We start from the raw sequence: 13,034 nt of genomic DNA on the forward strand, positions 1-13,034 counted from the left end.
GAAGCAATCACCAACATGACTCCACTGTTCACAGTCTGGGCTAGGAAGCTACAGTATATTTATGTGCTTAGATCTGAATTAAAGCAGCATGTTCAGACCTTTTTCTGGGACTGGTCCAGAGTCACTGTAGAAAATCTACCTGCAGAGGCTGCACCCAAAAGGTAAAGTATGTTTAATAATGTATAAGTACCCACTGTATTATAAACTGGAAACAGAAATGTTTCTCTACTCCAAAGTACTAAATGAATTCATTAACTTGGTCATCTATAAACTCAGCTCTATGCTTAAATCTGTATTGCCCCCACTGACCCTTACACTCCCAGTGCTAACCACGTCTAGATACCCAACATCGCACCGCAGCCTTTGAGGTCAGCCAGTGAAGCATGCTATTGCATGTTAATTGCAACATGTGTGGTGAGCTGAGCTAAAGCTGCTTGAGTGGATGTGAGGTTTTGCAGCTAGTGAACAATAGTTTTCCTCTTCCTTTCCTTCCCCACCTCACGATTCTTCATCTCACATGAGGAAAACTGTCATAAGAGAACAGAGGAATCTGTTAACGCCCAAGCTGGACCTGGGGGACAGTGACTTCAGTGACAGGCAATACTCTGCATGTGTATGTGCTCGGTTTAAATAATTCAGCGTTTCTGGGCACTTAGACATGTTAGTGACATATGTAATGATGAATTTTAAAATGCAGCATTTTTGTACAGTTTTTGGAAGCACAAAGTCAATAAACTGGATCACTACAATCTCTACAGCACAGTTTGTTAACATTAGCAACATGAGCTAAGCAAATAAAGCACTGACTAGAATTGTACTGAATTGAGCAAGGGTGTGTTTTATTGCTTAAGCATTAAATTTATAATCAGTTGGGGGAAGAATGTGTTATTTAACAAAAATGTTTTCCACAAATCTTTGTTTTCACTTCCAGTCTTACTTCATCAATTTCCAATGAGGTTCCCTGTAGTAGAGAGTATATTAACCCTTATTCTTACAAATGAAATGTTTCTGTGAGCAAAAAATAAAAAGTTGTGAAACAACTGCCTTAACTCCCGAAGGACTGCACCGTCCCAGAAACAGCACCAAATGTCATGAGAAAGAGAAAATGACAACAGCCAAAAATAGAACAAAAAGTTCTTGGTGGTGCTGACAACAATCTCAGGGTTAAAGATTCCTCAGTAGGAGAGAGAGGAACAAACTCCTAAAAGCTGAATTAGCATTCCTGTCCATCACAGCCCTGGCTAAAGACGCATATTCAACCAAAGCCCTGATTTAATATCCCTCTCCTTACCTAGGCCCCAAACTCTATCAGCATACTGACACAGAAATACGAGGAGAGGTGGAAAGGGGGAGGATGAGGAAAGGAAGAGGGTGTGCACAATAATGGAAAAAGAAGTAATCTGTAGATTTGATCATAGACAACACCTTTTCCTGTACAGAATAATGTGCAACCACAGTTATTAACCTTAGGTATGTATGCCTGTATACACTAAAAAAAAACTAATTGGGTGGCCAAGGAGAATAAACTAAAATACTTATAGTTAGCAACACTAACAGTTCTATATGGGCACTACACATTCACTTTTACAACATGTGACGTGTTGCAGAGAAAAGCCAATTTAAGCAGGACTGCATACACAAAGCGACTGTCTGCATGGATGGCACAGGCACACAAAACATGGCCATCAGCGAGCCTATTAGGGAGAAATATGTCCAAATATTTTCTTTACAGCGAAATATCTCAGAAATGTCAGTGAAAACAATTTGGGAGAAGCCCATGAGAAAAGACTTCTTCACCCCTCCTCGGCAAGAGAGGGAGGGAGGAAAGTAAGGGAGAAGATAGAAAGAGAGGGAGAAGAAAAGCTGCTGCGAACAGATGAGAGAGGGGGAGAGAAGAGAAGGAAATAATGGAACAGGGGGTGGGGGCTAGTGCTGTCAGAAATGCTGACCCATTCCCACGCTGGCCTCTCTGGACCATTTCCCTTCCTACTGCTGGCCCAAAGAACCACAACGTACCCCGTCTGTCTCCCCCTCCCTCCTTATTCTCTGCTGGGTCAGCTCCAAGAATACACAATGTCAGCCATGCTAGAATTCTTCTGGACTGCTTTTATTCCTACTCGCAGATGAATGAGGCAGTATAGCATGCATAATAAAGATAAACACTAAATTTGACACTTTTTGTGAAAGGTTAGACAGTAAAAACAGGCCTTTAATATAGCAACAGCCCTATTCAAGCTGATGTGGTAAGTGTGAAGTTGACAACATTCTCCATCTCTACCCCTGTGTCTCTATCTGTATCTCCCTCTGTCTTCCTGTCTGAACCAAAAGGTTTACGATGCAGGATTGTGTCATGTTTGGAGCCGTCCATTCAGCCAGGGTGGGGACTGTTTGGCATTGGTCATTCATGGAGGATGGGTGTTATTTCCTCAGCCCTTCCTGGTCTCTAGGGCAGAGGGGCCAGCACAGATGTAGACAATAATGAAGAGAAAAATGAGGAGGAGGAGAAAGATGGTGGACAGGGACGAAGAGGAGAGTGGGAGAAGGATGAGACTGCCAAAGAGACAAAGAATGACGGGGGAAGAGGGAGCAGCAGGGAGGAAATTAGGAAAAAATAGGTGAAAGTAGAAGAAGAAAAGCGAAAGGAAGGCAGCGAGAATAATAAGATGAATCAGCAGAACAAAGGGTTGAAAATGAAAGTGGAAGAAGATGGAAAATACAAGGCGGGTGGAAAATGAGAAGCAGGAAGTCGACATAGCAGGAGGAGCAGAGAGTCGAATAAGAAAGAAAATGATGCCTAGAGGAGAAGCAGGAGGAGAAGGAAGATGAGGATGAGTATGACATGGAAGAGGAGGAGGAGGAGAACTGACGTGAGGTGGAGGAGGAGGAGAAGAGAGAGGGCAAACATCAACCAAAAAGGACATCAAAGAAGAAATGACTTAACATCTTACACTCAACATCAAATGAATAGTTGGACACTGTGGCAAATATGTCATGCTGAAAGTTACTGTATCACTCCACAGTCTGTACTCCACACTCACTACAATATAAAGCTACAGCCAGCAGCTGGGTAGCTTAGCTTAGCATAAAGAGCATAAAGAGTGGAAAATGGCCAACCTGGCTCTGTATGATGATAACAAATTTCACCTCAAATTAACACGTTTTTATCTTTTTTATCCATTAAGCCGCAGTGTAAAAACAACAACCTACGTTTGTACTGGGGATTAAGTGTGAGACTATTTTTCACAGCTGGGCACAGTGACTGTTCTCATCTTATCTTCTCATGTAACTCTGCCAAGAAAGCAAATAAATACATTTCTCTAAATGTCAAACTATCCCTGCTACTATCTATCCACTGTATATATATGGCTACATATTCTGTTACAGCCAAGTTTGGGACAATGAACTTCTCAACTGCTCCAGCTGCATTTAACAGGGAGTAACAACAGCTTATTATTATAATCTCTAACATGCTATCGCTGTTACAAAAGAAGCTGTCGAGACATCCCTGTGTGACTGTAGAGTGTTCTTAGCAGAGGAGAAAATTGTGTGTGTGTGTGTGTGTGTGTGTGTGTGTGTGTGTGTGCGCGTCTTTACGGCATAGAACTGGAAGTGAATTGAAGCCCACTGTGCAGATTCTATGTTAAAATCCAAAACACACACAAAAAAGGATGCACACACCTAAATCAATGTTGTGTTTCCTTGTATTTAGTTTAAATTGCCACTTCAGCACAAGGGGAAGGAGGCACAGCTGCTTTGGCTCTGCCTTCTTAAATGTGCAATAGTTCTTTAGTTTCATGGTTACGTCCTTTTAACCTTTCACCAACAATGACATTTAACCTATTACCTACAAGCGGTTGCCTTTCTGGAAACCTCAGTTCATAAAATAACACAAAGGATTATGCAAGTAAACTATTACTAATGGGGATCAAATGGGCAATTCCAAAAACATAATCTCCAACAAAAAAAAAACAGATGGCAGAGCTGAAAGGTACGCACATTTTTGACGGTTTGAACTAAATAAAAGGAAACATCTTACTGAGTTGGGTGTGTGAAGTTTTTATTTACTCCACCCTCCCTTTGGTTGAGCACAGTGTTCTTTAACTGCTCCTCTATGTCAACAATCATTTTCTTACAACAATAATTGGGTGATGTAAGACAGAACAGGCAAGGTTAGGCTGCTCTCTCTCCACACACCCGCCTGGACGTGGTTGGAGTAGAGAAAGGTGAATGGAGCTTGTCAAGCCTTCATCACCTGACCCTGATCCAAAGACAGACGCACACTAAAATGAACACCTGCATGGTCAACGGCATGCATCATAACACACACAGACCTGGAATGAGTGCAATTACACAAACCCTTTCTCTCCCTCTTACACACGATCACAGACAATCTCATTGTCCTAGCATGTAGGAAACAGCTCATAGAGGCCTGGCCAGAAAACACTTCTAACAGCCAGGAATTTGGCATTCCTACAACCATTATTATATGGCCCCACACTCTCCCTGCGCTCTCTTCTGCTGCATATTTTTCAGTGCACTCAGTGATGGTTGAATGGAGGCAGGCCAATGAGACAACATGTGGTTTTGACTAGTCTGACCAAGAGGGGTATGTAAATATTGATTGTTTCGATATATTGGCAGAAATGGAAACAATGTAGAGATGTAATCTTTTATCAATAACAGGAGCGGCATGTCGTCTGCCAGCTGAAATTATTGCTGCTCGGACCAAATAAGCAGTCATGGACAAACTCCCACCGAGCTGAAAATGTAAATGTTGAAGGCGCTTGCAGCTCTCTCTTTCACTCTTGCTCCATTTCTCTTTCACTCAGTATTCATCTCTTCTCTGTCGGCTCTTCTTGGTCTACATTTTCTGCCAAATTCCATCTCTTTCCATGTAACATAAACACTCCAAAACTGCATAAATAATTCTAGCAGCTGTGGATTTATGGGGTTTTTATGCCATGAAATGTAACAATGGCGTTAACCTTCCCTTCAATCACCTACTTGAGCGCATCTAGGGAAATAAAGCATAGAAGTCTAAAAGATGTCAGGAGGAGAGCACTACATGACTATCCCCTTCTAGACTGGTAATGCAGAAAGTAATCAACTAAATACTAGAGTGTATATGCACAAGAAATTAGTAAATAACTGCAAATGAAGAATATAAATATGCTTGGCACAAACATCATACAGCCACAAGGCAGTGAAAATGTGAGAAATTTGGTTGGGCATCCGAATCTACAAACTATGCATTCATTAAACTAATTTCCAGTTACATCAAGCAGCTGTTTTCAGTGAACAAGCTTTAATAATCCCACTCTATGATATCCAAGAATATATTATTCTGCTCATCACTAAGCTTAATGCTACTCATGTATTCTTTGTGTCAGAAAAACAATTATCAGCGGAAAATGTCTGCGTATTCTACAGTGATCAGCCCTATGTCAGCTGTTTTTTCCATCAGTGATGGAGTAATGAGATCGAACAAAAAGCTTTTCACAGATACATCAAACAGGCAAGTGACCTTGGCCAGTATCTGCATTGACATCAACATCATCCATAATTAGAAGGGCTGCAGCACAGATGAAGAGACGTTTGTTAAAAAAAAAAAAAAAAAAAAAAAAAAAAAAAAAAAAGCTTCACAAAATGCCCCCTTGGCAAATCATGTATAAAGTTCTCACAATAAAACCCCCCTTTTTACTGTTTTTGATTACTCCACTTGGTGTGTTACCACTCAATCAATTTGCTGAAATGAACTTCAGTTTCTTACACTGAATCAAACAGAGTTCACAAGGCCGAAGTATCTGAGAGAGAAAATTAGAAAGAAGGCGGGAGAGCATGATTGAACATTCCCTCTTAAAGGTCATCACACTGCTTATCAGATTTTTTTTATCAACCATTTTTCCTTTAAATGTGGGTTGGGGAAGCCAATATTTGCTGAGCAATGTTTTTAAAGACCTACCAGAAGGACTCTGTATTAGTGATAGCTCTGTCCTGTTCCAACTTGGCATGGACATCAGAGAAGGTGCACTGTGCTTTGACAACCAAAGCTTCATTACATACCACAGGCTTTAGCTTCAAGTAGTAAGATCTCAAATAAACTCTGGATTGCAGGGCTGCATAATGCTATAGTGCAGGACTGACCTTTCAAAGAGTTTCTGCTATGCAAGAGAATTAGTTGGAAAAACCTGGAGTACTGATCCTCAGACTTCAATGAACTCAGTGAGTTTTACCGTTCAGCCTCCAGGCGCATCTCCTCCCGCTTCTGCCTCCTCAGCTCCCGGCGCCGCTCAAAGTCCATTTCCTCCATGATTGTGCCCTGTGGGATGACACCATAAAAACACAGACATGTTCATTTCATCAAGTTCAGGATGGAAGACAGCAGCAAAAAAAGGAAACATTCATTTAAGTGTCCAAAAAAAAATGCAATGTCAAACAAAGCCTTAGTTTTCTGATATCTGGTGTATCAAAATATCAGATTTAAAGTTATTACACTTAAGACTTCAATGAAATCATCCTCTTTTAATAACATTTATGGTCTGCATTTTGGGATCTTGCATCTTTTATTGTGAAGCAACACAACTTGATGTCAGTATGATATCAGCAATCTTTCATCGTAAATATGTCCAGAAATCAATATGGTCATTTTCTGCATGTTTTTAATCAACATTTTTTTAATTATTTTTTGTGAGGAACAATGATTGCAATTCATCCTCCTATACACCACAACACTTAACTGTGTTCTCCTCAGTTAGGTGACAACAGCTTTGCCCATAAACTTTGAAGGAAACCAGAGGAATAAGGCAGCAAATATAAGAAGAGCAGCTTTAGAAAGAGAGCAAAAGGAGAAGCCAACACAGGATGTTAGCACAATCAGTTAAGAGCGACTCTCACTAAAAATACCCCGCTAGGGTATGTGACTGTCTGTGCTCTGAGCGCTTAGACCACCCAGGAGCTGCTGAGCCTTCCATCGTACATCTACAGATCCTCACTAAACCACCAGCAACATCTACTGTACACTGGAGCAAAGCAAACAGCTAAGCTGCTTAGGAAAAAACAAAGGTGTGTGACAGCTGGCAGAATAAAATGACAGCATTGGATAAAATCACATTTAAGTACTATAGTGTACAGTCAATAGTGCTTGGTAATTTGTGCGACAGCATAATAGGAAAGCAAGACATGAGATTAAAAAAAATAAGACGATTTAAAGTGTTAAAGGACAAATCTTGAGAAACAGGAGGAACTGTTCCGGGCATACCTTGTACTATTCTTCAAACAATGTCTTTACACCATACCAGCTTCTCCCAGTGCCTTCTCCAAGCTGAGAAACAATGCAACAACTTCTAGTAATAGTCTCTCAGTCTGGTCTCAGCTGACAGAAAAAAGAAATGCCTGTTCCTTCCCTTCCCTAGAACTCGTCCCTCCCTCCATCCCTCAGTGACCTCCTTCCTTATTTCCCCTCAGTCTTAGCCCCTCACTCCCCCTTCCATCATGTCTCTCTCATTCCCTACCCTGCTGCACTGCTGACTTTTCCTGTGTTGTTTACTGACATGTCAGAGTTTGGCTACACTCTGTTCTAAGACACGACTCTGGTAGTGAGCCCCCCTTCCTGTGTGTTAGAAGGGTGTTTTCTGCTTGATTTTTCTTCCATCTGCAGGAGGGGTCAAACAGGGCCTCTTTATGCATATACATCTGTATGCAAGTACATGTGCATGTCCTGCAAGGCAGATATCCTTAAACAAAGCATGACTCCAGGGGATCCCCCTAATCCTCCACGTTGCATCTTCTTACTTAGAACTGGTGAGAGGAGAAATTTTGAAATACCACAAAAATCCTCTCTCTACGTTTCGAGGCATACTTAGTGTTAATTGTGAAATATAAGTGGGGGGTGGCACTTGGATATTCATACAATCATAATTAAGATAAAAAGAGACCAATAACTAAAACTGATAAGGCCCCCAAACATCACCAGTTTAATCACATCTTTCCAAGATACAGCGACGCCAAGGGAGACAGAGTTATTAGTAAGGCAAGCACGGCAGCATTTTAATTTGGAGCCGTTGTTGCAAATAGTTCATGATTTATGCAGCTGAGAAGACTGTGTTTTCATTTAGTGTTCAGTTTTGTATAAAATGAGTTATAGATCATTTTAAAGGTGTGTCATTTACTCTTCAGGATCATTACATTTGTCGCCGCAAATGATCACACATACTCGATTTTACATGAAAAATAAACATGAAATAATTATGCTTTTCAACTAATTTATAATGTATGAATGGGGCTGTTCAATGAATCCAAGACTGAATCATATTGTGCTGCCTCTACATAGGGGGACGTGACATCATGTTGAACAACAACAGTACAGGCCTTTGGCAAGATGTAGAAATGTAACCGTTATCCCTGAAGGGACCACCCACACTTTGCAAAAACCAGCAGAGGTGGAACAAGAGAAAGACAGTATTTCATAAACCTGTGCAACCTTGACTCACAAGTTTGTGACATTTTCAGACTTTTGAGTTTTACAAGCCTGTCTTCACTTGTCCACTGTGAAACCTCTTCCTTGCTTTGCTGCATATGTCCATTTATTCCATTCATCTCTATTCATCAGCCTCACTTGTCACTCTTTTGTCTGCTCCTCCCCTCTTACTCTTTCCCCTGTCTGCCCCAAAAAGCTACAGTGGCTATAATGACACACTTACCAGTCAAATTACTACCTGTCGAGACTGCGAGACCCTGGCACAGAACTCAGTGTCTAAGTGGCAGCCTCTTCAAAAGACTTAAAAGCCAAGTTGATATTATCCTGACAGCCACTGGAATTACCCCGCCTTACAATGCCTCTATCTTCTCACAGAGTCCTGAGGTAAAAGCAGAAACACAATGGGACACAATGGGACACAAAGAAGAATGAAAAGTTTGGGAGCAAGGCTGAGGAAGTGTGAACCAGCAGTGCATCTATAGTTTTGGATGTGGTGAAATGTTCCTAACAATGGCTGAGCATTTAGTGAGAAGTCAGATTAGTCAGATTTGTTAGTGTGATTCTCAGGGCAGCTGTCCCCTCGCAACCTTTAGACAAACACATTAATCTCCACATTATGGCTACGGAGCTATGTGAGGAATGCTCCTCTTTAACCTCCGATTTAGCAGAGGGGACTTGAAAGAGCCTCTAAATTACTCATTCACATGCCAGTTAAAACGGCTCCTCTTCAGGATCAGTATGCAGTGACTGTTTTAGCTGTTCAACAAAGGGATTTAATGTGACGATAAATAAGAATTTAAATTTAGTTTTATGTCTGCAGTTAGCATATCTGTACATATACCCTAAAACGAATGTGGGTTACTATTAGGCTTGAGTTTACGAAGAGAGGACATAAAGAAAGCACTGTTCTGCTAGAAATAATGCTGCTCTGCTCTCGGTCTCCACAGGAACACACTGTTCTCCGAAGAGGAGGGAAGAGGTTAAGCGTCCAGCAGTTATGGAGTCATAGCTGTGCAGGTGTCCAGGTGAACAGAGGTATTCCAGTAATGTGGAATGTCAAAGCAGCACTGCAAAAAACCCTGGCTTTTCTAATCTTTGTATCAATGGAAGAAAATATTTTGCCCACCTGCTACAATTTTTGGTATGTCTGAGAACTCATGAAGACTCAGGGGTGATTTTAGACCCTATTTAGTGGTCCTCAAGCAGACCTAAATTTCATCTCAGCACCCCTGAAATTCTGATACTACAATCAGCCCTTTGAAGACTTCCAAACTTTTAGCAGCCACAAGCCACATTTGCTGCTGTTTGCCAATTTCAGGACACTAACTAGGTCAAAAGATCAGATGACACAGAAAGACTCTGTGTCATCTGTAAAAATAATACCAAAGCCATAAAGAAAACACAGAATATCTTGTGAAGGAAACAAGCAGCATGATTTTGGTGTTTTGACATCTGTCCTCACCTATAAATATAGAGCGAGACTGAAAATTTAGGGCTTCTAGTCAAAGGATGAAAAGACAGTTGTCTCCACATCGTGACAATTTGAGGCTTTTATTGTGACAGCAGGATTGCTTCTCTTTAATCTATCATAAGTCTGTCAAACTAGCTAGATGCCTGTGATTCATTGCTTGATAAAAATCAAAACCATAAAGCCTCACTGTTTTATAGTCACCTAATCTTAAACATTCATTTTATTTGGATCCTATGTTTCTCACCAAAATCTAGTGTGTGTCTGTGTTAATTAATTAAATCAATTTTCCTAGATGTAGGCTAGGAACGTATACCATAAATACATACATGCGCGTACATCATGTTACATCTGGATATAAGAGCCAATCAGTTAACCTTGCTGCCAACTAGCCCCACTAGTAAAAGCTATTTAAACTCTGTGCAATACAGATTTTTTAAACCATTCATTTAAGGTGGTACTGGCTGCTACATGGGGAAGAGATTAACACACTCTCTGGTACATGAGACGCTAATCCTTGTGGTAAAAGACATATACAGAGGTTTATTAGTTCAGTCTAAGCTGGAATAGATTGTTAATGTATATAGAAAAATAAAAATGATCATTTATATCACAGAGATAGGAGCATATGCAGTAAAACAGAGTGGAAGAGAGAAGTAGAGAATGATACTGCATGCCTGTAGGTAGTGCACACTAACAGCTGTTTTGGCAGAGACTCGGGGGACAGTTTGATTTGGGTAAACGAAACATTTTCTGCAGGAGTAAGAAGTCTCCTGAGAGTGGCCCGACAGGGCGGTTAAAATATGTTGGTGTGTTCATCATTGATAGACAGTATTTAAAAACAAGATATACATTTGTAGATGTGTGTGTTTACGGTAGTGTGAGTGGAAAGTATCTGCAGATGTGTGCAGAGGTGGAACATGCAAATGACATGCTTTACAACTGTTATACTAGAAATATGTGAAAACATTGCTAATGCAGCATGTGGGGTTTGATGGTACAATAAATGTGTGTACATGTGTGATATCTATCCTGACCTACAGTGCTGTGTTTGGAAAGCTGGCTTTGTGGTTGTGGTTATGCTGTGTGTCTGCTCTCACATCCAGCCCTCAGCATCCTTCACACATTTACAATCCCAGAAGTGGATGTGGATGAACATTCATAAACTCACTGGAGGATTTTGCCATAGCAAGGCCAGAAATGTTCTCTCTTTCTTCCCATCACTGCTTGTCCCTATTTCAGGTCCATCTCTCATGTAGAATTTCTCTCTGCCTGCCCTTCAGAGCTTTTCTGATACAGTGGTGGCATTGGTGGGCTGATTTTTTTCCCCCAAAACATTTTTAGTGTACAAACCCAAAGTTACTCTGAGGACAATGAGAGAATATTAATGTTTTTATTTTTTTAAACCCATGAACAAATTTCCTCTTCTTCTGCTGACATAAAACAAAAATAACAGCTGATAGCCAATATCAAAATGTAATGATTCACTTATTGACAAAAACAGAAAAAACATAAATAAATAATAGTGGGCAATACATTGTTAATTGACGTTTTTTTTTTTTTAAATATATATATAAATAGTTGTATCACGCTCTCACCCAGATTTATTCTCTCTCTCTCTCTCTCATCTTTGTCTCACTGATTTCCTTTCCTGTTGGACCACAATACAGCAGTGCAGCCAACAGCTGCACACTATGTGTTCAACTACAATATGAAGAGACACAGGATTGGTTGGCTTGGTTGAATTAACCTCAGTGCTTGGTTTATATTTTAGAGGATTTACCCATGCCCATAGCAGCCAAGCTTCTTTCTGTATTCATCTGCATCTGCATGCCACAGTGTGAATATCAACCACAATAGCCTCTGCTGTCAAAGCCGAGGTCTTCAGCTGCGACTATATATTCTAGACAGCATATGTGGCCAACTGCATCAGAGCTCAGCTCAATCGCAATACCATCTGCTTTCCGCTCACACTCTACCTCCTCCAAAACAAATTTTTGAAAGTGTGGCTTCAGCTCCAGTGAGGAAAAATTTCACCGAGCATGAGCAGACGGTATTCATAGGCAAACCTGAGAAGCTAATGCCACTGTGGTGAGTAAAAAGCATCTGGATAATATGCCAATGTTTTTGAGGGCTAGGGCAAGAAATAGACTCTGGAATCTGAATACCTCAGATGTATTGTCATAAGTGACATGAGATAAAGCAATCACACAATGTCTTCCCTCAAATCAGCCCACTGTCTTCTCAGCGCTAACACTGGCTGTTGGATAAAAGACTATCAGTAAGAGGAAATTTCATTGGTGCAGGAAAAAGACCTTTAGGTTAAAGATGTTACGTTTCCATTTGGTGGAAAAAAAAAAAGGAGATTCCTACATTCCCAGACAATGGTTCACACCACTCTGTGCCCTGTGATTCATACACACAGAGGCAGACTGACTGAGGTGATCTGTTCACACACACAAATGAAAAATATTAATCAAACCCATGAGATGCATTATATCTTACAGGGTTCTTGGGATTAAGCAACAACGTTCAGGAGAAAAAACCTCTTTTCTACAAGTTGAACATAAAAACTAACTCTGCAAGGCTTTTTTTTTTTTTTTTTTTAAATGGAGCCGCTCCCACTGTAATGCTGGAACAAAAACACAAATGTAAAACTCTCTTGTAGACAAACCAAAACAGTTAAAATGCTAGTAAAAAAAACTTGATGTTCCTGTAGGACTCGTTAACAGCAATCATTATCGGAATAAGATTGCGCTCATCAAGCTAAACGCAGATCTGGGAATGCAACGTCATTACAAAGGAGATAACAGAGCAAACAAACCCCTAATCTTAGCTAAAATTATTTAAAAGTGAAAACAAACATAAATATTGGCACATTATAGCAACATATTGGCTGTACTTTTGGTTTTACCTCCAAATATGGTAGGTTAGATAGTATGGCTTTGCTCTTGACTCGTTTACAGCCAGTCTGGTCATTTTACTGCTTGTGTTTCTTGCCCTTTGTTATAGTGATGTCTCCATTTTCCCAGCTTTTAGTGATTACTTATCAAAGCCATTAGAAACCTCCCCAACTGGAATTATCCTCTA

General features: G+C 40.5%; 1 protein-coding gene across 9 annotated transcripts in view; it reads right to left on the minus strand.

Moving 5' to 3' along the window:
• Positions 1-13,034, minus strand: part of cald1a (caldesmon 1a) — a 46,663-nt gene that overhangs the window by 18,949 nt on the left and 14,680 nt on the right. For 7 of the 9 annotated variants that reach the window (XR_003296842.1, XR_003296841.1, XM_026326426.2 and 4 more), the window contains exon 2: positions 6,234-6,319. Coding sequence is in view for 7 of the 9 variants with exons in the window: in XM_026326426.2 (XP_026182211.1) it covers positions 6,234-6,310 (77 nt within the window). In the remaining 2 variants the exon portion in view is untranslated. Of the gene's footprint in view, positions 1-6,233; positions 6,320-7,258; positions 7,404-8,699; positions 8,856-13,034 lie in introns of those variants that run through there. The other 2 variants (XM_026326428.1, XM_026326427.1) reach the window with 2 other exon arrangements.

Source organism: Mastacembelus armatus, chromosome 23 (assembly GCF_900324485.2).
Source record: "Mastacembelus armatus chromosome 23, fMasArm1.2, whole genome shotgun sequence".
NCBI classification, from domain to species: Eukaryota; Metazoa; Chordata; class Actinopteri; order Synbranchiformes; family Mastacembelidae; genus Mastacembelus; species Mastacembelus armatus.